This window comes from Eleutherodactylus coqui, chromosome 1 (genome assembly GCF_035609145.1).
Source record: "Eleutherodactylus coqui strain aEleCoq1 chromosome 1, aEleCoq1.hap1, whole genome shotgun sequence".
Lineage (NCBI taxonomy): Eukaryota > Metazoa > Chordata > Amphibia > Anura > Eleutherodactylidae > Eleutherodactylus > Eleutherodactylus coqui.
This window is the reverse complement of record NC_089837.1, coordinates 193,430,203-193,456,582: the sequence shown is the minus strand read 5'-3', so window position 1 is coordinate 193,456,582 and position 26,380 is coordinate 193,430,203. Positions and strand designations below refer to the sequence as shown.

The 26,380-nt window shown below is 43.1% G+C and overlaps 1 protein-coding gene across 1 annotated transcript in view; it reads right to left on the bottom strand.

Moving 5' to 3' along the window:
- LOC136628922 (cytochrome P450 3A9-like) overlaps positions 1 to 26,380 on the bottom strand; it is a 65,009-nt gene that overhangs the window by 21,620 nt on the left and 17,009 nt on the right. Inside the window, exons 5-9 of the mRNA XM_066605000.1 lie at positions 7,410 to 7,523; positions 7,148 to 7,236; positions 5,347 to 5,495; positions 3,903 to 4,030; positions 1,554 to 1,629 (exon numbers count right to left, since the gene is read on the bottom strand). Coding sequence (XP_066461097.1) covers positions 1,554 to 1,629; positions 3,903 to 4,030; positions 5,347 to 5,495; positions 7,148 to 7,236; positions 7,410 to 7,523 — 556 coding nt within the window. The remainder of the gene's footprint in view (positions 1 to 1,553; positions 1,630 to 3,902; positions 4,031 to 5,346; positions 5,496 to 7,147; positions 7,237 to 7,409; positions 7,524 to 26,380) is intronic.

Below are 26,380 nucleotides of genomic sequence, written 5' to 3'. Positions count from 1 at the left end.
TACATAATGCAAACTGCTCACTAAGACTATCTATACATCATTTATAAATTGTAATGCCTTAATTATGATTAATGCTGTGTTTCATTCCTGATCATTGTTACAGCAAAAATATATGGCCATCTAGGGAAAGCTGAGTGTACCTCGTGAATGACGCCATATGATCCATGTAACGGTGATAGCCTGCTGAGGGATAGCAGTGTGTACCATGCGACTGAAGTCTAGGTGGCCCGTGCAGTAGGGCTGCTCACACCAAGACTTCAGTACGTCATATGACGGAGGAATTAAATGACAGAGCCCACACAGTTATGGATTCATCAAAGAATTCCCACCTGATCGATATCAGGGCATCTTTATTTATAGCCCCCTAACATTGGGGTGCCACAACATCATTGGGCAATTAACTATGCACGTTTATTGGTTAGTTTTCAATCAAACATTTCTCACTCTCAGGTCAATTTAACCCTTCTTCATTACATAAAGGACGCAACGTCGCGTCCTTTATGCAATGGGGGAATAAAAGCGGTTTTGTATTTTCATACATCCGTCCATGCTGCCAGTCTATTATTTATATGGACATTCATCTAAGAACCTTTCTGGTTTTATGGTTCTAAACTGGCTGTTGCATTTTTGGTTGCCTGACCCCGGAAAGAGTTTACTTAGTGCTGTTGGTGGGATCTACTTCATTCTTTAACCCTTCTTCATGTCCATTGGTTACATCTCATTATTCCAAGAAATATCATAGTTCTTTAGACAGTTCTCAATCCGACCTCTGATTGGTTACTTCTTAGACATCACATGGCATTCATTGGATACATTCTGATTCTTCATTTGCATACCTTCCAGAAACTTCCAAGTCAGCAGTGAATAACCTCTTGACGGAGTGCTGAGAGGCCCAAGTAGCTCGAAGTTCTTATCTTATCTCAGCATATGTCTCCCTTAGCTAAGAATATGGTCACGCGGTCTGTGCAATACATTACAGGATGATTCTGTGGCGTAATATTTCAAATATCACTTATATACATGTATCTATATAGATATAGGCATACACACATACATATATATATATACACACAGTATATATATATATAGATATATATATAGATATATATATAGGCATACACACATACATATATATACAGTATATATATATATATACATACACACACACATATACATATATACACTCACATATATCCAGTTCATGATTACTTTACATTATTCTCTATCCTTAGTGTGAGGCGTCAACCCCCCCCCCCCCTTAGTATCTTGATATTCTTGGTATGGCCCCTTGAGCCGACATGTGGAAGCTTCTCGATATCCTTATCTTATCTAGACATATGTCCATCAATATAGTTACACAACCTAGTTTGTGAAGTAGCTTCTCTGGTATATTTCGATGCTGTCTGTTATTACGCAGTTTTAATTCAAATAATAAGTATCTATAACCAAATATTTTATAATCAAATATTTTCCATTACATCATCTACAGGGCAAGTAATTCCCCCAATATGTAGATACTAATGAGATATTGAAAGCAAAGGAATTCTGTATACCTTTTTGTTCCTTGTTTAAGCCACTGGCATCTTCTACCCTAGAATCCATCATGAGCTGCAAGAAGTCTACACGACCCTGTTAGTTACAAATGAAGAATAAAAGAGGATTACAGGTTTGTATCTTATTTTCCTACTTTTAAGATTACTGTAGAGTCAGTAGAAGAGTGCATTCACACATAGCTGCAGATTTTGTTATGGATTTTGGTGCAGATCTGCAGCAGTTTCAACCATTCAATTTGAATTTAATTGAAAGGGTGAAATTTTCTACAGACCCACAACAAAATCCGCAGCAAATTAGCTACATGTGAATGCACTCATGTTCAGGAAAACTTGCTATTCATGGGGAAAAAAATCAGCTGCCAGAGAAAATACATATGAACACGGAGGACAATCCAAAGATCGGTCTAGGCCAGTGATGGCGAACCTTTTAGAGACCGAGTGCCCAAACTGCAACCCAAAACCCACTTATTTATGGCAAAGTGACAACATGTCAGGGGGCGGGGCTTATCACAACGTACGATTTTACCCTTGTCATTCTAAAATGGACAGGGCCGCTTCAAAATAGACAGGATGCAGATTTTGACTGTTTTTTGGACTCGGAAATACTGCAGAATGTCCTCAGTGGAACTTTCTGTGGAAAATTCTGCAGCATTTCCGCATTCAAAAAGCAGTCAAAATCTACACCCTGTCTATTTTGAAACAGCCCTGCCCATTCCCGCCACCTGTAAACATACCCCAGCGATAATAGTGACCCTTGCCTGCGGCCCGAGCGATAATAGTGACCCCTTCCCCAGCGACCCAAGCAATAATAGTGACCACCCCCAGCAGACACAGCGATAATAGTGACCACCTCCAGCAACCCCAGCGATAATAGTGACCCCCGAGCAATAATAATGACCCCCTTCCACGACAGCAGCCCCAGCGATAACAGTGACATCCCACAGCAACCCCCAGTATAATAGTGACCCCCCCTAGCGGTAATAGTGACCCCAACCACAGTATCACAGTGAGCCCCCCCCCACAGTGGCCCCCAGTATCTCAGTGATTACCCGCAGCAGCCCCCCAGTATCACAGTGACGCCCCCCCCCCCCCGCAGCAGCCCCCAAGTAGCACAGTGACCCCTCGCAGTGGCCCCCCCAGTAACAGTGACCCCCTGCCCTCCCCCCGCATTGACTCCCCAGTAGCACAGTCACACCCCAGAGCAACCCCCGATATCACAGTGACACCCCACAGCGGCCCCCCAGTAGCACACTGACCCCCCCACCACCCACAGCGGCCCCCCAGTAGCACAGTGACCACCCCACAGCGGCCCCCCAGTAGCCCAGTGACACCCCACAGCAGTCCCCGTAGTAGCATAGTGACACCCCACAGTGGCCCCTCATTCCACGCGGAGACCCACATACTTACCCCCTCCTCCTTGTGGAAGCAGCACTCCTCCTCTGCCTGGCACCCTCCAGCAGCGCTGATAGCAGGTGCACACTGACGTCCGTATGCTGCTGGATGCCTCCTCCCCCTGCTCTTGCGGAACCAAGTAGGAGATGTCGGGGAAGGGGGGAGGAGGATCTGGCTGCACACTGACGTCACAGTGTGGCCGGGATGCATATTAACTTTTTCTTCTCCACTTCTGCTCTAATCAGCAATTCCAGCAACCTGATTGGTTGTTTGTGTTGACTGATTCACCAAACAACCAATCAGGTTGCTGGAATTGCTGATTAGGGCAGAAGGGGAGAAGAAAAACTTAATATGCGTCAGGGATCAGCGCACAAAGCAGCGCTGCTTAGTGAATGCCGGCAGGGGAGCCACGGCCCCTGCAGGTATTCACTAACGTAGTGAGCGGCCGACGCGTGCCAGCAGGGAGGGCTCTGCGTGCCACAGGTTCGCCACCACTGGTCTAGGCATTGAAGCCAAGAGTTCAGCACATGTCCCCCAACGATGAATTGAGCTTTTGTAGTTTTATGTCAAGGACTGCTGTTGTGTTGCTATAGGGTTCCCGAAAGGAAGGTAAGGCCCAGATCTGGTTGATCTGATACACTTTTCTTGGAGTAACAATAATTCTTCCATCCACATATACTGCAATGTTATCAAATTAGAAGATTCAACCCAGAGGTCATTAAAAGGCACAAAGAAGTATCCGGACCTTCTGTTTTGATTGTTCATGGGTCAAGTGGTGTGAAACCACATCGGAAGGGTGAGGTTCGATTGTTACCGTTGAAGTAGAGAATTTTTTTCTTTTCTCTTTATAATAGAGAGGGTTACCAAATATAGACTTCTAATGGAAGTCATGGCGCTGTGCATTTGTGTGACTAACAATCATACTCCAGCACACAATCAAGATTAGGGTGTACTTACCGAGTGGTCTCCCTTCTTTCGCTTCTCTTTAAAACTAGTAATGGCATTCATACAGAAATTCAAGAAGTCTTTTGGTAAGAGGTTAAAATTTAGCCACTCAAGAACGGGACGGAGGAATGGAAAAATCACTGAAAATAAAAAAAAATGCATTCAGGTACATTTCAGGTATTTATGTTGCGGTGAATACACAAATGGTTTACGAAATGTAACTAAATAATGGAAACCATAAATAATTATAAGTGGAAAGCATTTATGAGGTATATTCCTACATTCATTCTAAGTAGATTCATACACAGAGGTCAAGGCAACTACTGTCAACGCAAAGTGAATGTGAAATTGTGACACTTAAAATGTAATTTCATGCTAAATGTGTTTTTGTTACAGACCATGATCCAAGTGCTTTGACCTGCATAATTAGTCATAGAAGTACGAGACTCGTACAAGATTTGCTAGGAGTCACAAATACAGTACATAATTGCATCATATTTAAAAAGGAGTAGAAGTAGAAATCATAATGTCCTATAGCAAAACTCAGAATGTGCCTATTCACAATGTACACATTACATTATAATATATGTATAATGGCTCTCACATGAGCGTTTTTTTACCGCGTATAACACGCGTGGCAACTAACTTTACCTTATGTTAAATGGTGCCTCTCACAGACAGCGTGCGAAATGTGTGCGTAAAAAGGTGACATGCACTATATTGGCGTGTTTAGGCGTGCATGCAGGCCAAAAAAAACGCCGCAAGATTGAAATGTTTATAAAGGACAGAGTTCACTATGATCTGTAAAGAGGTTCCTATGTGTTGAAATGTTGAAAAATACAGAAAATACCATAAAATGCTACCCATCACAACAAAAAATTACTAATGTGTTTTGTTTTTTTTAATGCATTTTATAGTTGCCCAATCAGTCCCGAGAACTGTACACGTGACTGCTGCAACTAATCATTGGCTGAACTGAGGCGGTAATTGACTACAGCAGTCACTTCTCCTGGTGTCAATGAAATCATCGCTGCAGCAGGAAGCGGAGAGCAGCGGGAGAAGCAGACACTGTTAGAATGGGAACAGTAGGGGAATCAGTATTTTTACACCTCCCCATATGGGTTTTGGCAGTTGGCTAATCCCTATAAGAGCCATAATACCCTTGTATTGTGCGGCACGTGGTCATGTAAAGGAGATTTTCCACCATATACTTTTATAGCATACTCACAGGATATGTGATAAATGCTTGATAAGTGCGGGTTCAACCTTTGGAACCCACAACTATCAGAAGAACAATACTAAGACCCTTGTTTCATCAGGTTTTTGCATCCAAGTGAACTTTCAATAAACCGCAGATCATGCATAGATATGGATTATGATGGATAACAAACAGAAATTAATATGTATTACCTTGTACTATATTCTAATAGTGAAGCTAAACAAATGGAAACCTTACCTACAAGTATGAGAACTGGATTGAATAATCCGACTTTCAGTAGTTTCTTGGTTTGGGTAACAAAAGGATCATTAGGCTTGTTCAATGAATCAATGTTCACACTGAATGAACTACTAGCGACAACATCGATAGTGTATGCTCCTAGCACACTGAAACAGGCACATAGCAAAACATCAATTACTAATCGCATTAAATACATACATTATTTATGCTTAGACATAGATAAAACAATGTATTGTGGCATACTATAATAAAGATTATAATGTGCAAATGACAGAAGAAATCCAATATTCTGCTGGGTAGCAGGCACTTTAATTGGACAATTGTTATTAATGGGGGATGGCGTGACAGAAAATGATAGTTGCTTTGGGACTACATTTACACACAGCAACTTTTCCACAGCAGAATCCTGCTGCAGACTTTGGTGTGGATTGACGTCAAAATTCTGCGTACATACGGATTTTGACATGGATTTGACCTCCACATTTAGGGTATGTTCACACGGGCAAGGGCGACATCAACATGCAAAAACGCTTTGCACCACTTCTGTGAAATTGCGATCCTCCGGTGCTTGTTTCACACACGTCAGATGATCGGCAAGTGTTTCCCATTTCAATGAGAAACATCACATTACACTAACATGCACATGGCATGGCATGCAGTGTATCTGACCGTCTCATTGAAATCAATGGGCGATGCATTCTAAGGGGCACGAAAAGATAGGACATGCAGTGATTTTTTTTACCTCGCAGCATCAAAAGCATGGAGCTCATGCGTATTTTGTGCGTTTCGCAACACATGAGGGTTGCACTCGTGTGAACATAGCTTAGAGAGAACATCTGCAGCATAATTTGACATGTTGCAGATTTGAAATCTGCACAGCATGACAATTCTACTACGGATACTGCGCAGATTATTTCCGTGTCACGCGATTGAGATTTGTTAAAATCACATCCACATGACTTGTACTACAAATACTGCAGATTTCTGTGTGCAAAATCCACAGCATTCACTGTACACAGCATGTGAGCAGACCTTTATAATGCTGATGTCTGTATGCAGTGATCTCCCAATAAAGCAACACCAGTACATGGAAGAGAGCAAACAAAGCTACAGCCCTCCTTTTTTTTTTACAAGAATATGCATAAATATCTCATTGATATTAATTTTTTTCTTTTTATTAATAGAATGCTTGAAAACGACAAACTTGTAGATAATTTACAGCTTCCTCATTCCCTGTAGTGGACAACTTTCCATTGAAGTTACAGGAGAATGTGGAGTCCAGAAATAGATTTACATTACTGTACAAAATTCTGGAACCTTGATACATTACCTGTAGAGATGAGCGAGCATACTCGGATAAGCACTACTCGCTCGAGTACTTGGCTTTATCCGAGTATCGCTGTGCTCGGGTCTAAAGATTCGGGTGCCGCTGCGGCTGACAGGTGAGTCGCAGTGGGGAGCAGGGGAGAGCGGGCGGGAGAGAAGGAGAGAAAGATCTTACCTCCCCTCCTCCCCGCTCTCCCCTGCAGCTCCCCGCTCCGTGCCGGCACCCGAATCTTTAGACCCGAGCACAGCGATACTCGGATAAAGCCAATTACTCGAGCGAGTAGTGCTTATCCGAGTACGCTCGCTCATCTCTAATTACCTGTAATGATCAAATGTGTTGGAAAAAAAACAAAAAACAGAATTAATGTGTCTATTTCAAAATACAGGATTCAAATAAATTAAAAAAGCCAAAAATTTATTTTTTACAGCATAAACCTTCGCTCTAAGGTGTACTTATCAAAAGAAGACCCACTGTTTCATTGCACATGGCTCATCCTCGTCCACATAAACCTGGATATTCCGCACAAGTGTATTTGAATAGTGGTTCATGATCTGAAACATCTAAAAACAAGACAGGTCAGCTATGTATCGAAGACCTAATCAGCGCACGGATGCAACTGTATTAGCAGAGGTATATGGAGGTACAGTAGGACTGAACGAGTGTTGTATACAACTAGAAGTATGGAAGTGAAAGAAGTAAAAAAGAAAGAAGTTCCAGACAAATTAGTAATTACCTCCTTGAGTTTACCACTAGTGAATGTGGGTGAAAGAACTGTGCGAATCCGCTTCCATTGCTCATCCTTTGCATTTATTATTGCACACTCCAGAGGCCCATTAAGACCAAAATTCTAGAATATAAAAAAAACACACATTCTAGCATATTGTATATATGTTCTTTGTAAATACAAATCCACCTGTGGACCCAAAAAAGCAGAGGCGTCATTCACATCAGTGTTATTGGTTCTGTTTTCCTGCTCTGTTGCAGTAGCAAGAAAGCAGAAGTCACTGGACAAACGCATTCATCTTCTGATGGAACAGAACAAAAGAAGGCTGCACATCGCACTATTTTGTCCTGCATTTCAATGGAAATCAGCAACAAAGGTTCCGAATAGAATCTATGATGTTGATGTGAACTGACCCCAAGTCTTACCATTAAATGTTTTTAAATTCTTCCACGGTCTAATTAATGGCTTAAAGGCAACTAGTACTTGATACTGTACTGAGGGTAGCATAAAGTAGTAATAGACAGGCTGTCACTTACAGGGTAACATGCAGTGGTTTTTAAGAATTCATAGCAGGGGATGCAGTTGCACCCAGGCCCAGGACCCTTAGGGGCCTATAAGGCCTCTCTTCTCCATAGGGAGCCTAGTACTATGAATAAAGCATTATAGTTGGGGTCCCTGTTATAGGTTTTGTATTAGGACCCAGGAGCTTCATGTTACGCCTCTGCGTTAAGGGTTTAAGAGAAGTTGGGGTTCCCCAAGATAAACTTTTGCGCGCGGCCCTATGGGCCTTCAGCTACGCCCCTTGGCACAGCTACTATCTTACGTAAGCTGGACTCGCTGACATTGCACTATCATTTACCTAGTGTTCACACAACTTTTTCATATCAAGGTATCTTGCATTTACAGGAGCGGTCTGCTGCATCTTTGAAATTCCAGTAAAAAAAAACTGAAGCAAAATGAAACAAAAGCCAACTGAAAGCCTTACGTTTTTTTGAAAACCCATTGAAATCAATAGTGAAAAAAATGATAAGTCAATACCAGTTTTACATACTCCAAAAACAGGGGCGGAGCCTCACCACGGAGAGAAATGGCTGCTTGAGAGCAGAGCTCCCGTGCAGCGGCGCTTACCTGGACCGAGATCAGCAGCAATCCGATGCGGAGAATGGTGAAACCGGCAAGGGAGAAGGGCGGAGAGCACACCGGAACCCCTCGCCCGGCTAGGAATCAGGCCGATATGCAGAGGTACCTAAAAGAGCGAGCGGCCCGCTCTCCCCACGCGGCCAGCAAGATGGCGCCGAGCCAGGAAATGGCTGCTGCAGCCGGAGGTGAGCGGGAGGAGGACTCCTCTTCAGAGGGAGAGGAGAATGAAAGAATCTCAAGGAGGTTCATGAAAGATCTCCTTTCCAAAACTATGCGCCCAGTATTAGCAGAGCTCATGGAGATAAAGGAGGAAGTTAGAAGCATGGGAAGAAGAGTGGAGGAACTGGAGACCTCTACTACCACCATTACCTCCCACTCATTAGAAATGGCTCAAATATTAAACAATCACCATACCTATATAAACAAGATGCTCCTCTCACAAGAAGATCCTGAAAATAGAAACAGGCGCAACAACATTCGTATAAAAAGTCTGCCCGAGTCCTGGGCTGCAGAAGCCCTCCCCAAAATCGCAAAATAACTTTTTGCTCTACTCTTAGGCCCAGATAGGGACGATACGATCATAATTGAACACATTCACAGAGCGCTGCGCCCTCCTCCGGCTAACTCCGAACCTCCCAGAGACATCATCTGTGTGGGGGAAATTACCCAGGACCCCAGCTTTTGTGATATTATTTTAGATTCTACTGTTTCAGAGAAATCATTTCTTGTATAAACTTTAGGCCTTGGTAGAATGTCAGCTTGACTTAACCAGTAATAAACCATAACTGGTGACTAGTCAGGAGATGGTTGAAAGTACAGACATAAATTGATAAGAAGCAAATTAGTACCAGGTTACAGCTGATATAACCAATAAATTTACCTTAAAATAAAGTCATAAAGACAAACCTGTATTGATAAATAACTATGCTGAATCATCATGATGTTTAGACACGTATAAAATAACAGAATCGCGGAAGAATGGAAAATGTTAGGTATCATGATGGACTTTGATTGAACATGTGGCATTATTGAATGATGTAAACTAAATATGTAATGTTTGGCTCAGAATCAACGTCACTTTAATTATATGATAGGTCTATAAAAGACGTCTTGTAACGCCAATAAAGTCGAAGTAGATGAATTGTACATTCCATGCACATGTACGGTCTCTCTTTCTACCGATCGGTATTACTTAAACAATTAATGATGAGTACTCATTACAATTTGGACGCCGGATGACATACTAAAGGGAGTTTTTCCCTAACAAACTTGGTGCCGAAAACCCTTATCAAGGCAGAATATCTTTCCCCGTGGACCCCGGACCTAGCAGTGGAGGAGCGAGGATACCAGGAAACCACAGATTTAAAAACAGTGCTGTACAAAGGTAAGATTTTTTTTATCTTACCATAAAATCTGTGCTTTTCTGAAATTCTTCTCTTTCCGTCCGGAGCTAAGTGGGTAAGTGTTTTTATCTCCTTTAAAAGCCTGATTTTCAAAGAACCTGTAAAAGGGATCTGGTATGTCATTTTGGCGGGTGAGAATGTTGCGTCCCATGTTTTATGTTTTATAATGATTCCCCTCATCATATACTACAGCGCTGCTTAGTTTACTACTGTACTTTGTCCTCTTAATTTGGGTGTCTACGATTACGGAATCCTGTAGACAGGAAATGGTTTATGGCCCTTTAAGTACAAAGATCCCCTTTTAAACTGCGCCTTGGGAAATAAAATAGCAGAAAGGCTATTTTATATAGACTATATATATATATATATATTTATATATCTTGGTCGGGGAAACGCCCTTTTTAAGGTAAAGGGTAGGAATTAAGGTCAGTGAGAAGAAAGCGGGAGGAAGTACAGGCAAAAATAAAACGGAAAAACACACACCGAAATAAGCGGTAATCAATGGAAAACCACTAGAGAAATAGGAAAAAAGACATAAAAGGACAAAGGGCAGTAGGAAAATGTAGATGTATTCAGTTGCTAAGATCAGCAGGTTTAGGAGAAGCTGGAATTCTTAAATCTTCCTTTTGGGAAGAATTCAGGAATTGCCAGGGGGGGGGGGGGGGGGGGGATGGATTGCAGCTATAAACATATATGGGATAAGTAAAACAAGCGAATATATAAGTTATCAACGAAAAGAATATAAGTGTATAATGTATTACGCCCCTTAAAATACAAAATCCACCACCCTATGATTCTAATAAGAGGGTACTCACGGAGGAAAAGGGTCCTTACTCGACTTGTGGGCTGTAGACTGCAAAAATCCATGATAGAAGAGACGTTTCTGTTGCCTGTGTTGCGGGCAGACTGTCTCAAAAGCACAGCAATAACTTTTTTTCTCAGCGCGTCTGTAAGCATGAAGTAGCAGGTGAAGAACCTTTGGCCCCTATGCCTAAAGGACTTTACCCTGTGATTACTAATAAAGTATAGCAGATTCAAATCTAGAGGAAACTGCTATGGGAAAATTGATTAATGAAGCAGTGGATTTAAATGGTACAGTCTATAGAGATAGAAAAAGTATACAGTCCGGAAAAAGAATACTGTGAGGGTCTCCAAAAGTGGGCTAGTGAAAGGCTACGGGAATCTTCCCTTTCCCTGTTCACTGTGATGCAGGAAAAGGGTGAGACCTTTGCGGCAAAATTACATACTAGGTGGGCGGACCTTGGGTATAGCGGCATAACTGATGGTAACATTGGGACTTCTGTGTTAGCATTATCTTTTGTGGAAGGTCTTAAACCCTCCATTCGCAAGAAATTACAGGAATGCAAGCCTGAATGGCGGCAGACTGAATATAAGAATCTGTTGCTGGCAGAAAAAGGAATAGAATTAAATGAAAGATCTGAACGGGTTACAAACCCTAGAGCTGTCATGATAATGCAGAGACAGGGGTTTTAAAGGAAAAGCCTCAAGGTACAAGTACCCGCTAGCGCCATCTATTTTACAGTGATTGACCTTAGCAATTTATGTCAGCCTTTATGTCAGTTGTATTGCACCCCGATTCACAAAATCTCTTTGCATTCACTTTCAGGGGAAAACAGTCCACAAGGAGCGCAGAATTCTCCAAATATGTACATACAGGTCCTACAAACTTTTCTGCAGGTCTGGCCCTGGCCACAAGGGGTGGTCTTGCTACAATATGTGGATGATTTGTTACTATGTGCTGACAATCTCTAAATTTGCCAGCAGGCATCAATCTCACTGCTCCATTTGCTAGCAGATAATAGATGTAAAGCTTTAAAAGACAAGCTTTAGTTCTGTAAGTAGAAGGTAATCTTTCTTGGTCACTGCCTGTTACAAGGAACCAGGCATTTGACGGAAGAAAGGAAAAAAGGCTATTCAAGATCTGTCTTTCTCAAATTTTGCTGCAAAGCTTCGAACATTTTTAGGTCTTGTATCATTCTGCAGGCCTTGGTTACGTTCGGCTGCGCTACTTATGCAACCATTCTATGACTGTCTAAAAACCACTCCCTTCACGTTTTCTGAAGAAGCAATCATTAACTTTCATTTGCTAAAACAGGCTATCACTTCTTTTCCTGCGCTGGGTCTACCCAACTATCAACTTCCTTTCCGACTTTACTGTACAGAACTGTCTGGACATACTACAGCAGTACTTTGCCAACAACATGGTGGCAGGCCACGGCCTGTGGCCTACTATTCAGCCAGACAGATCTGCTTGCAATGTGCACTCCTCATGCCTCCTAAAATTACCTGTCAAAGATGTACTACCTTGAATCCGGTTACTCTATTGCCAGTGGATTATCCGGATTCCAAAAGGGGGGAGGGAGGAGGCGAAGAAGGGGAAAATACAAAAATCAATGATGACACATTTGATGATGACACACACGAGCATGATTGCATAGAATTGATGCAACAAGAAACAGCAGGTTTTGAAAATGTTGTTGAAAAACCATTAGATAATCCTGATTTTGAACTTTTTGAAGACGGTTCTCGTTATCAGGGTGAAGATGGCTGATTCCACTCCGGTTATGCAGTCGTAACACAGCATGACACGGTAAAAGCAGAATCTCTGCCTCCGCATGTCTCAGCACAAGAAGCGGAATTAAAAGCACTCACAGAAGCGTGTAGAGTGGCCACAGGTAAGACAGCTAATGTGTACACTGACTCCAGGTATGCTTTCGGCATTGCTCATGATTACGGCCCAATATGGAAGGCCAGACAATTTTTAACCTTTGCTGGACAACCTATTAAGAAATGGTGCTGCAGTGAAAGAATTAATTGAGGCCCTGCTATGGCCAGATAAGATAGCAGTACTAAAGAATCAAAAGCATGTACAAAAGATACAACCATGGAAAAGAAAGAAGAAAAGGTGGTTTTTGCTACGCAGCATACAGACCCCGACCCAGTCACAAGAGAGACATTTTGTTCTGATACAGATACAGAGACATTTTGTTCTAAAGCAGACACAGGGAAACCTGTTTCATCTGATATGGACATTATTAAGACTTTCTCAATACAAGCCAGCAAAGAAAAAAAAGACAAGTGGACGAAAGCTGGGGCCAAGGAAGATGACGGCATATGGAGAACGGTTACCAGAACTTGCCTCCCACGTGCCTTGTTCCCTATGATGGCTCAGCTGATTCATGGAAGAACACATCTATCAAGAACAGCAATGGTCGCAACGTTAGAGAAATTCTGGTTGGCCCCTGGTTTTTCTGTAGCTGCCGCATCATTTGTCCAATTTTGCATGATTTGTGCCGTAAAGCAATCCTGGGCAAAAAGTCAAAGTACCCCAGAAACACGCACCTGGACCACTCTACCTGTTTTAGAGACTGCAAATTGACTACATTCAACTGCCCCGCAAGGGCAAGAATGAATTTGTGTTAGTATGTGTGGACATGTTGGGGTGGTGTGAGGCTATCCGGTCAATTCGGCAACTGCCCAAGTGACCGAAAAAGAAACTGATGAACGAGATAATCTGTAAGATATGGGGTACCTGAGGTGATCGAATCAGATAGTGGTACCCGCTTCACAGGAGAGATAATGAAACACATAATGTCAGCTTTGGGCATCACTCAGGCCTTTCACACTCCATACCACCCACAGAGTAGTGGTAAAGTGGAAAGGCTGAATGGCACCCTGAAATTAAAAATACAGAAAACCATGAGGCAGACTGGCAAACCCTGGACTGAGTGTTTGCCTTTGGCCCTTTTCTTTGTAAGATATGTCCCTACCAAGAAAACAGGCATGTCTCCTTATGAAATTTTGTTTGGAAGTGTGCCAAGACTGGGACTGTATTTCCCACAACAACTGCAGTATGGCACCCTAAGAAATTATGTTATCCTCTAAGTAAGAAACTTAAAGTAACACACGACCAAGTGTTCTTTTTCATTGCAGATCTATACTCTCTTGAAGGTACACATGAATTGCAGCCTGGTGATTGGGTAGTGATAAAAAGACACATGAGCAAAAATATTGGAACCACAATTTGATGGTCCTTTCCAAGTTCTCCTGACCACCTCTACTTCAGTAAAACTAGAAGCGTATCTTAGTTCCTTAGCGTGTATTGCTATTTGTCTTACAGGTATACTATGGTATTGGAAACCAAATGAAATGACAAAGGTGGGAAGGAGATGGTCCGTATGGACGGAAGGGCATCCTAATGTGTGGGAATATTTGGCAAGAGATGTATTAAATATTTCAAGGATGTGTATGCCTAATTTGAGAAGGGGAAATGATATTTTACATGCTTGTTATCAGTTCCTACACCTGTAAAAGTGCTCAGAAATATATTTACAGCAAAACATAATGATAGTTTAGTAGAAGAATCCGATGTAACCAGCATGAATACTTTCTTAAATTTGTATGAATACTGTCCTGACTGTAGGGAAATAGAACATACAGAATGGACTAATATGACTAAGTTTCAGGTTAAGAATGTAGCTGAAGCCGAGGTGTGCTATAATTTCACTTGTGACCCTGAGGAAATTGGGAAATGTCGACAAATTGAAGCACACCCCGAACAAGCTACTGATGATTCTCAAATACCCTGTAATCGTACGGTAAATCAATGTAAGAAGGTAACAAATGAAATGCGTTATAAAGTGATTGTTAGAAGCCCCAATCATATTTGACATGTTAAATTACCAACTGGTTGGGTTTTATCATGTGGAAACCTCACTTATACATATATTCCAGCAAATGTTACAGGAGAACCATGTACACTGTCCCGTTTGACTATTTTTACGCACTAGAAACTAGAAGAACGTAACAAAGTAAAAAGGGAAATAAAAGGGATAGATGAGAGCTGTTAGGGTCCACCAACCCTCCTTAGTGACACTGAAGTAAAAGCGTTAGGATTTTCTATAGTGGGAGTTTGGGGACTAGCCGTATATAATGGAAGAGTCATAAATGGTATAGCTTGTGATTTAGCGAAAGGTTTAAATACTACCTCTCAAGCTTTAGACCTCCTCCTATTGCATGTACAAGGAGTAAGAAAGGCCGCCCTGCAAAATAGAGCCACTATAGATTACCTATTGTTGACACTAAATCATGGTTGTGAAGAGTTCGAGGGGATGTGGTGTTTCAACCTCTCTGATCATTCAGAATCAATACATCAGAAGACCAACACTTTGAAAGAAATATCCATTAGTATAAAACAAGATGTGGATCAGGGATGGTTCAGTTCAGTTGGTTATTTTCATGGTTAGGCCTAAGCTGGATAAAGAAAATATTTTTGATATTTACAATAATAGTTATGGGATTAATATTGATCTGCTGTTGTGTACAACGTATTCCAAATTTGGTGACTATATGTCTGAAGTATGTACCAAAAAGAAGACCTCCCTATTATGGGAATAACATAGAAATGTCACGTTTATATAAGAACTAACGCTTATGTTTGTTCATATCTGAGGAATCAAGCAATGCAAAACTACGAACATACACGAATCAAAAAGAGCCATCTTGATCGTCAAAGAAAACAATCATCAAAGAAAATAATGAAGGATTTACGATTTTACTAGTATCTTCAATGAATTTTTAAACAGTCATATCGAGGAGCCGTATCGGTGGGAACCCGGCCCGAAGCAAGAAGAGAAAATTGGGAAAAGTCCGGCTCGGAGGGCTTCACCCTCCTTGAAGTACCACAACGTCTCCTCGCATGGACTATTATAAAAAGGGGGGATTGTGGGGGAAATTACCCAGGACCCCAGCTTTTGTGATATTATTTTAGATTCTACTGTTTCAGAGAAATCATTTCTTGTATAAACTTTAGGCCTTGGTAGAATGTCAGCTTGACTTAACCAGTAATAAACCATAACTGGTGACTAGTCAGGCGATGGTTGAAAGTACAGACATAAATTGATAAGAAGCAAATTAGTACCAGGTTACAGCTGATATAACCAATAAATTTACCTTAAAATAAAGTCATAAAGACAAACCTGTATTGATAAATAACTATGCTGAATCATCATGATGTTTAGACACGTATAAAATAACAGAATCGCGGAAGAATGGAAAATGTTAGGTATCATGATGGACTTTGATTGAACATGTGGCATTATTGAATGATGTAAACTAAATATGTAATGTTTGGCTCAGAATCAACGTCACTTTAATTATATGATAGGTCTATAAAAGACGTCTTGTAACGCCAATAAAGTCGAAGTAGATGAATTGTACATTCCATGCACATGTACGGTCTCTTTTTCTACCGATCGGTATTACTTAAACAATTAATGATGAGTACTCATTACAATTTGGACGCCGGATGACATACTAAAGGGAGTTTTTCCCTAACAATCTGCAAGTTACTTTCCTTCCAGGATGCCCTCGCAGTCCTCGGAGCAGCCAGAAACCGCCAGAACCTACAGTATGACAACACAGCAATACAAATCTTCCAGGACCTAGCTCCTACCACCTTGACCAAACGCCGCCTACTACGACCTTTCCTGGAGGCTTTGCGATCAAAGGACATAAGATATGCCTGGCTCTTTCCCTTTGGCATAGGCTTCTCATATAAGGAAAAAAGATACAATATACGTACGCCGGAAGAATTAAAAAACTGCTGGCAACACCTGGGGCTAGACCCAATAGATCTCCCAAACTGGATGCCACTTCCAGAACCTCCTTGTCTTTCCCGTCTACCGACGACAGATGCCTGGCAGCTTGTGGGGCCAGTAAAATCCCCCAAAAGCAAGAAAAAGAAGAGCAAGGAAGATACAACAAGAAGTGGAACCTGAAGTAAAAGAAAATGGGCCACTCCGACCAACCGTTCGTTTAAAGAAACTGTTGCACTACTGTTGTAGTAACGTCGCTACCCATCTCCTATTTTGAACTAAAAGGACTGCCGATCCTCCTACTTCAAACTCGGTCCCGATTGCGCCTGTACCGATCAGGCTTATACCGTAAATGCTAACTAATTTTTTGTTGACATTGCTACTCTCGTCCCACACACACACCCATACTCAGCTGTAAACCACTAGGCCAAAACACCCCAGCCCCCGGTTACCCGGCCTGGTGGCCATCTGAGGTCTCACTTAAGGGTTGTACCTAGCCCTATCCACCACCTAACGAACCTTACCTCCTATTGTGTCTCCCCTTAACATCCCCCATCCCTATCCACTCTTCCCCATCCCCATTGTCACCTGCCTGAACAAGGCCCTCGACAGCCGCTCACATAACTAATAGATAACTGTATAACCTTATTTCGCTATTCTGCCTTTCTTCCGCTTTAGCTCGACTACCCGGAAAAGACCGACCTTCACAAGCGACGGAAAGCTACAATGACTGACATCCGGATCACCACCTTTAATATCCGAGGTCTCAATTCACCTCTCAAGCAACACAATCTCTCCCTCCTACTGAGAGAAGGTATGGCACAAAAATCCTCCTATTGCAAGAAACACATTTCAAGGGGGATAAGTGTTTCGCCCTCCCGGGCAGACACTTCCCTCGAACCTATCACAATACACACCCTACTTCGGCATCAAAGGGGGTTGCCATCTTATTCCACAAATCCTTAGCCTTTAAATGTGAAGCGCAATATACAGATGGAGAGGGTAGAGTCCTGTTCCTCAGAGGGTCAATTAATAACACCAAATTGACCCTCGCAAATCTTTATGCTCCCAATGTGGATCAGGTCTCCTGGCTAATTAAGCAGCTTTAGGCGCTCCGACAGTTTGCTTCTGGTAGGATTATTCTTGGAGGTGACTGGAAACTTACACTTAAACCTCTGCTGGACTCCTCTGGGGGTAGATCCCAGGTCTCGCAGAGGAAATTGAGGGCACTGAACAGACTCCTCCAAGGACTAAATGTAGTGGACGCCTGGCGATATTTATACCCATCTACTAAGGATTTCACCTACTACTCCACAGTTCACTCCTCGTTCCAAAGGTTAGATTATCTTTTTATCTCCTCTAACTATCTAACCTCTCTGAACAAAGCAGTTATAGAGCCCATGACGATATCAGACCATGCTCCATTGCATATTAATATCCTCCCATTTAAAGAAACCCCCGAAGGAATGGAGATGGCGCCTTAATGACGCACTATTAGATTCAATAGAAGACAAAACCCAAATTACTGAATTACTTCAGGAATATTTCCGCTTAAACTCTAAAGGAGATTTAGGGACACCGATAATTTGGGAAGCCCATAAGGCTTACGTAAGAGGTCTACTTATCGACCTTAGAACAAGAACCAAAAAACAACAAAAAGAAATTGACGGGAAACTCTCCCAAATAGCAGCCCTTGAACAAGTAGTCAAAAGCGCCCAAAGCAAAAATAACCTAGAAAAACTGATCTCCCTGAGACGGGAACTACGAAACTCCCTCGAATCCAAATTCAACAAAAAACATCTATATATAAAACACATGATCTATGCTCACGGGAATAGAGGAAGCAAATTCATGACAGCGCTAATTAAAAAGAACCGTAGCAGAAACCACATAAATTCAATAAAAACCCAGAAAGGTGCCATCGTCTCATCTTCAACGGGAATCGCAGGGGAATTTCAACAGTTTTACTCATCACTTTATGACCTCCAGAGACTAAATCCAAGTAAAGAACCCCAGCTAATTAAAACACAAACTGACTCATTTCTTGCCTCAGTGCAACTTTCTAAATTAGGATTAAATGAAGCTTGCTCATTATTGACTCCAGTAACCTCGCAAGAAATAGAGGATATAATAGATTCCTGCGCACTAGGCAAAAGTCCCGGCCCGGAAGGCCTAACACTCGCCTACTATAAAGCCTTTAAATCAACCCTAATGCCACACTTAAAAGACTTGTTCAATGCACTTCTGCGGGGAAAACCCCTTCTGAAACAATCATTAAAAGCGCATATTACGTTAATACACAAAGAGGGGAAATACCCAGAGGAGCGCAGTAGCTACAGACCTATATCTTTAATAAACCTCGATGTGAAACTGTGGGCCAAACTACTATCCAAACGACTAGAAGACTATATCCCATCCCTCATTAATAGCGAGCAGGCCGGCTTTGTGAAGGGAAGGGAAGGCCGGGATAACTGTTACCGTCTACTACACGCAGCAAGGTACGCGCAGACTTATAGTATCCCAATGGTCATTGCAAGTACCGACGCTGAAAAAGCATTCGATAGAGTGAGTTGGGCATACATAAAAGCGGTCCTAGACAGATTCGGCCTTCCCACACCCTTCATCTCAGCCATATTCTCCTTGTATACCAGACCATGTGCTAGACTGAAGGTTAACGAGTTTTTGTCGGCCCCTTTTGGCATTCGTAACGGGGACCCGACAGGGATGTCCTTTGTCTCCAACCCTTTTCATTTTATCACTTGAACCCCTACTCCAGAGCATCAGACAAGACCCAAATATCCATGGGTTGAGCTGCGGCCTAAATACCCTCACAACTGCGGCTTTCGCAGACGATATTGCATTTGTCATTACTAAACCAGAAAAGAGCCTACCCAAACTAATTACCTAATTAAAAGACTTTGGCGTAATTTCAAACTTTAGAATAAATTTTTCTAAATCCACCATCCTAAACATTTCAGTGCCAGAACCCAGCTATTGCAATTTGAGAGCTGGCTCTCCCTTTACTTGGTCCAACTCAGCGATTAACTACCTCGGCATTAAACTAACCAAAAAAGCAGAAGATCTCTACTCCTATAACTTTAAACCCTTAATTCCACAAATCAAAGATATGTTACTCTTCTATGAATTCCCGTTTATATCGTGGTTTGGTAGGAAAAACATTATCAAATCATATGTACTACCAGGGATTCTTTACAAAATCCGCATAGTGCCGGTCTCCCTGCCCTGAACCTTCTTTGAGAACTTACGCAGAGCCTTTTCCAGCTAGGTTTGGAGGCAAAAAAGACCGCGTTTAGCTTACAGCCTTATGATAAATCGACGTTCAGAGGGGGGAATTGACCTGCCATGCGTAAAAGACTATTATAAAGCTACTCAATTGAGTTATTGGATGGAGCTTACTCACCCAGTAAAAGACCCTCTTCTATCTAAGTTAGCAGAGAGATGACATGGCCCTATCTTTTTAGATGATCTCTGGTATCCTGAGAAATTAAAATACAAAGAAACCAAATTTAACCTCTTACTCAGGGGCCCCTGCGAGACCTGGGACAACCTAAGGAACTCCTTGGCTCCAACACCCTCACCGCTGGCCCCATTACGAGCCTTTTGCAGACTAATCGGAGTACCTCCAGACCCTGCGACAAGAAGTCTCTGGAAGAGTCTCCCCGTGGAAAAAGTGGAAGATATTCAATCTCAAGCTCACAAAAAACCTGAGGAGATTCTCCAGATTCTACTACCGAATAACAAACTCTCTTTCCTGCAGGCCGCGCATATAACCAACTCTATAGGCAAGTTCCTAGAGACCTTTAAATCAACTAGACCCAAACCCCCCTTTCAGAAGGTGCTGGGGGGAGAGTACCGCCGCACCTAGAAAAATATCTAATCTATGGAAGAAATTCATTTCCCCCCCTACGGTATCCAAGACCGCATTTCTGGTTTCATGGGAGAAAGAGCTAAATATATCACTCTCCCCAACAGAAGTAAAATAAATTTTAAAAACAGCTTTCGGCCTCTGCCCCTGCATATTAATGCAAGAGAGCCACTATAAACTCTTGGTGCGGTGGTATAAAACTCCCCAATGGCTTGCCGTGTATAAGCTAGCATCCCACGACAGATGCTGGAGGTGCAACCTGGGAGTAGGCTCATACCTACATATTTGGTGGGAATGTCCTCTCATTGTCCCATTCTGGAAAGAGGTAGAAAAAATGCTACAATGTATGTCACCGAACCTGAATCTCACAGCGGACCTGATTTTTCTATGGAGGCCCTCTGGGACCTTTCACCCTCTGAGGAGCAGACTCATTGCCCTGGTGATTGATGCGGCTAAGGCCCTAATCCCTCTCCTGTGGATGCAGGAATCTCCACCCTCATTGAACCAGTGGAGAGAAAAAGTGGACTTAATTTGTAATCTAGAAGAATTATTAAGTTGGGCAAGAGGCAGACATAAGGGATTTGTTCAAATGTGGAGCCCCTGGAAGGCTCTGGTGTGGAGGGTTTGATGGGAGACAAATAAAAACAATTTGTGCCATGCCTTCTCAGCATATACGCCAGCATACACGTCGCATTGAGCTTCTTCTTAGTTAATGTAACACTAATGGTCGAAACATGTCCTCGCCTTGAGAGGGGGGCACTTGTCGATGACCATGAATCGTCCTTGGCCTCGGATTCTCCCATAGGAGATCTAGAGGATCTGGTAGGCAGACATTTAATCTTGATGCTACAGGCCAAACCCAACCCCAACCTATACCCTCCCCCCCACCCCCACCTTACCCAATATCCTCCCCCCACCCCCTCCCCCAGTTGTGTGTTACTTATCCCCCTATGCACCAAGGAGAAAACATTTAAGACTTCGCCGTAATCGGTGCAGGGGAACAGTTGTTGTTACTTTTTTTATCTTACTTATTGTTCTTAAGTATATATGACAGATGTACAACTCCTGGCTCAGCTATACTAGGAACAAAACTGATATGTAAATCTGCCAACTTATGTATGTTAAAATACTGGAACAAAAAAATCTAATAAAAAAATCAGATTTTTCAAAAACATACTCCAAAAACAGAGCAGAGACGGGAGCCCTGAAATGAGCCCTAACGCAGGTGTGAAACCACCCTTAAGGGGGTTTAATATCTGCGATGGGGGTTCTGCTTTCCTGCTCTGTTAGGGTAGCACGAAAGGAGAATCCCTGCGGCCGATCAGCTCCGTCTCTCGATGGAAACAAACAGCGCCGGACGAATCTCATTGACTAGAATAGGGTCCATCTGCTTTCTGCCCAGCTACTTGGCTTTTGGACAGAACGAAAAGCGCTGCATGCGGTATCTTGAGCCGGATCTGTGACAGAACCCATGGCAGTAGGTTTTAACACAGATGTAAAACCGGCCTTACTTTCAGTGAAAAATGGCAAAATAAAAATACATAATGAGGTTTGTGCTGTTTCTGTGGCACTAAGGCATATAATACCCAAGCTCTCTTTGAGAGTATTCACACGGGGCTACTTTGGATACAGTAAAAACTGCCCCAAAAACCTCCCAAGCAAAACCATGGGGTTGCATTTTTTCCTGTAAACACTGCAAAATTGCATGCATTTTTGCTACATTTACAGTAAAAACGCAACGACAGCAAAAAGGCATGCAGTTTTTGGTGAGGTTTTCTACTGCACCCAAAGCTCCTTGTGTGAATATATCCCTCATGTCCAGGAGAAGAAAAAAATTGGAAAAACAACTTATAAAATGGGGGGATTTCAAGTACATTGGTATTGTTAGAAGCAGGAAAACACCTTCTCTCCATATTATACTAAGGGGGCATTCACATAAACTATATTCTCACGTGAGCTTTGTGCAATACGCACAAAACCTGCATGAATAAGAAATCCATTCTTTTGAATGGATTCATTTACACGAGAAATTTTTTTCTCCTCACAGCATTGCTCCATTTTTGCGCACATTTCTGCGCTGACAGCTTCTACGAAAGCCTTCCGATCCGCAGCCCTTCCGCAATTGAATTGCTTAGCGATGACGCGGGAAAGGCAGATGTTTAAAAAAAAATCTGTACTGCACATGTCCGACGACGAGCCGTGCGGACCATCCACAGTACAGATGAAGACGAAAGTAAGCAGGCGCGCACGGACAGCTTTGCCATGTGCAAGAGGCCTTACTCTCCAGCAATTTACAGAGGGCTGGTATTCCTGGGGGTTTGTGATGATGCAAGGATAGGCCTCATTGAAATGGCAGTATTCAGCTCGGCATTTTGCATCAATATTCAGAAGCCAACATGTAAGAGAATCAAAATATTCCATTATACTTTCTCACTTTAGATTCCAATTCTGGTTTTTGCTTCCAAATACTGATAGAAAATACCAGAATGCTGCTGTGTGAATTAGACTAAGGCCTCTTTCAAACGAGCATTGCGATTTTCGCTTCTGCATCGCGGTCTAAAATTGCATGAATGCGAAAAATCAATCAAACAAGCAGCGGCAAAATCTCGCATTTTCTCGCTCATTCACATGGCCGGGTGTGGCATATATCCTTTAGCCGTCATAAGTACTTCAACTCGCTCAATAAAGACAGCTGACATAGATTTGCAACGCTAGCCGCTGCATAACTCCCTCCCCTCTCTTTGCAGGCAACTCCTATCTTTTGTGTTTTTACACGGCTAATCGCCATGTGAATGAATGCATTGGAATCCAATGCTTCACATGGTCGCAATTTTTTATCATGTCTAGATTAGCCGTGTAAAAATGCTCATGTAAATAAGGCCTTAAAGGGGTTCTGTAATTAAAAAAAAAAATCTGTACTTACTAGAGATGAGCGAGCGTACTCGGAAAAGCACTACTCGCTCGAGTAATTTGCTTTATCCGAGTATCGCTGTGCTCGTCCCTGAAGATTCGGGTGCCGTCACGGAGCAGGGAGCTGCAGGGGAGAGCGGGGAGGAACAGAGGGGAGATCTTTCTCTCCCTCTCTCCCGCCCGCTCTCCCCTGCTCCCCGCTGCGACTCACCTGTCAGCCACAGCGGCACCCGAATCTTCAGGGACGAGCACAGCGATACTCGGATAAAGCAAATTACTCGAGCGAGTAGTGCTTTTCCGAGTACGCTCGCTCATCTCTAGTACTTACCCATTACCTCCCTAGGCAGTCTTCTTACCAGATCTTCAACTTGCTGATCTTCTCCTGGCTCTTTCAGTCCTATGAGTCACCTCACCGCAAGTCGGCCGGATCTTCTTCCTGTGACGAAGTGTATATTGCCTGCATTCTGCTTCCTGCAGGTCAATGAACGCTACGTCACTAGTCAAATAGCATTCACTGCCTAGCAGGGAATGCCGAATCCTCGGCAGCCTGCTTTAGTGCGCATGTGACTAGTCTCGCTGTTAGGGCGCCCACCCACTGGCGTTTTTTTTTCCCTGCGAAATTCGCAGCATTTTTTTCTCTGCAGGGGTCTATGGGACTTGTAATGTTAAGATCGCACAAAATCGCGATTTCGCGGTAAATTGCGATTTTGCGCGATCGCGATTTTAACATTACAAGTCCCATAGACCCCTGCAGAGAAAAAAATGCTGCGCATTTCGCAGGGTAAAAAAACGCCAGTGGGTGGGCGCCCTTAGTGTTCATATAGTATGTATAGCGACGAGACCCCGCGACTGTGCACTGCAAAGCAGGCTGCAGAAGAACAGCATTCTCTGCTAGGCAGTAAACGCTACGTTACTAGTGCTGTAGTGTACATTGACCTGCAGGAAGGAGAATGCTGGAAATGGATGTAACATCACAGGAAGAAAAAGGATCCGGCCAGCTGGAGGTGATGAGAAGATCGGTGGGGAGAAGATCTGGTAAGTAGACTGCCTGGGGAGGAATAGGTAAGCATAGAATTTTTTTTTTCTTTAATGACAGAACCCCTATAATGTGAGGGGTTTAGGGCAGAAAAGTACCTGTTTATTACAAAACATCTTCATTTGAAACACTCATAACTCATGTTTAGGCTCAATGTCCACGGGCAAATTTGATTTGTGGAATCCACACGGGAGATCTGCAAATCAAGCCACTCAAAGATGCATGGGCGTCCGCAAATGGATTAAAACATGCACATTTGAAAAAGGTCCGGAGAACAAATCACAGCATGCTCCATTTTTGTGCCGATCCTGCACCTACAGCTTTCTGATATGCGGCACACCCACAGCTGTCACTGTTGACGTGCCGCGGATGAGTGAGAAAGCAGAAGATTAAAAAAAACAAAAATTGTACTGCGCATGTCTGACGGCGAGCCGTGAGTACCATGCGCAGTACAGCGAACCTGGAAGTAGAGGGATCTGTGTGGACGCCGCTGCCGGGGAATGCAGGTAAGCAGGGCTCCCTGGTCGGGAGTAGTACTGGATTCTGTGAGGGATTCCCTGCACGGGATCTGACCCACCAGTGGACATAAGGGCCTTAAGGACACTCTGTTTCCATTTCTATCGGTTTCCATTTAAATTTATGTATGAAACTCTAATTATTCACCGAGGCAGTAATTCTTCAAATAAATTCTAGAACAATCACCGAGGAAGAATGTACTATTAAAACCAACTAACTTTATTAGAAAAATTAAAAATGGACAGAACAAAACATATATAATTGAAATAGGAACTCTTGGATATAGAATATTCCCTCGCTCCACACGGAAAACCCGTATACAAGAACCAAGTAGTGTCACGGATAATGGACACTAAATCACTTGTGGGGCCTATGACCAGAAAAGTTAAATGATGACCTCTCACTCGTGGTCAAACGTTGTTCTATGTTTGGGAAGGGAAAAACTCATGGGAGTTAATCACAACACCCTAACGCCTCCCTCACACAGGGCGTTTGCAAAACGCTGCCTTTTCAGCTGCGTTTTCAGCTGAGTTTTCAGCCCAGCTGAAAACACTGGCCATTCATTTCAATGGGATACTCAGCTGAAAACGCCCAAGAATAGAACATGCAGCGCTTTCAAAACGCAGCGTTTTTCAAAGCAGCGTTTTCAGCCCTGTGTGAGCAGCCCCATTGAAATGAATGGGAGCCTTGTACAGCGTTTAGCACAGGGCTGAAAACGCTGCTAAAAACGCTGCTGGAAGCGCCCTGTGTGAGGGAGGCCTTAGTGCTTCACAGATTATCCCTAAATTCAGTAGTCTCAGCGGTGAAAAGATCCTAACTGACCATAACAGTACTAATCACTGTAATGAATCAGCAGCTAACTCGGCATCGGTGCAGCCGCCCGGCTAATGGTACCGGGCAGCCAGCTAACACTGATTCTGATTGTCTGAAAATGTTAAAACTTTCTCACTAAGAACTACATCCCTATCAATGCGTTTCTGCAGGTTGACAAGGAGTTAACTGCTTCATCAGGATGGAATGAGAAGCGGGAGCAGCCGTGATAGCTGGCAGCAACCCGATAGTGAGTGCCCTAGCGAGAGGGGGATTTGCATGAGAAAACAGTGAGACTAAATATCTAATGCTCATCCTTTGCATCTCCCCCTGGGGAATCTTGATTACAACCAAAGGGTGCACATTAGAGATGAGCAAGTATAGTCGCTAAGGCTAACTACTCGAGCGAGTAGTGCCTTAGCTGAGTATCCTCCCGCTCGTCTGTAAAGTTTCGGCTGCCGGCGCGGGTGACAGGTGAGTTGCGACGGTGAGCAGGGGGGAGAGAGAGATCTCCCCTCCGTTCCTCCCCGCTCTCCCCCGCCGCTCCCCGCCCCCCGCCGGCCCCGAATCTTTAGAGACGAGCGGGAGGATACTCGGCTAAGGCACTACTCGCTCGAGTAGTTAGCCTTAGCGACTATACTCGCTCATCTCTAGTGCACATC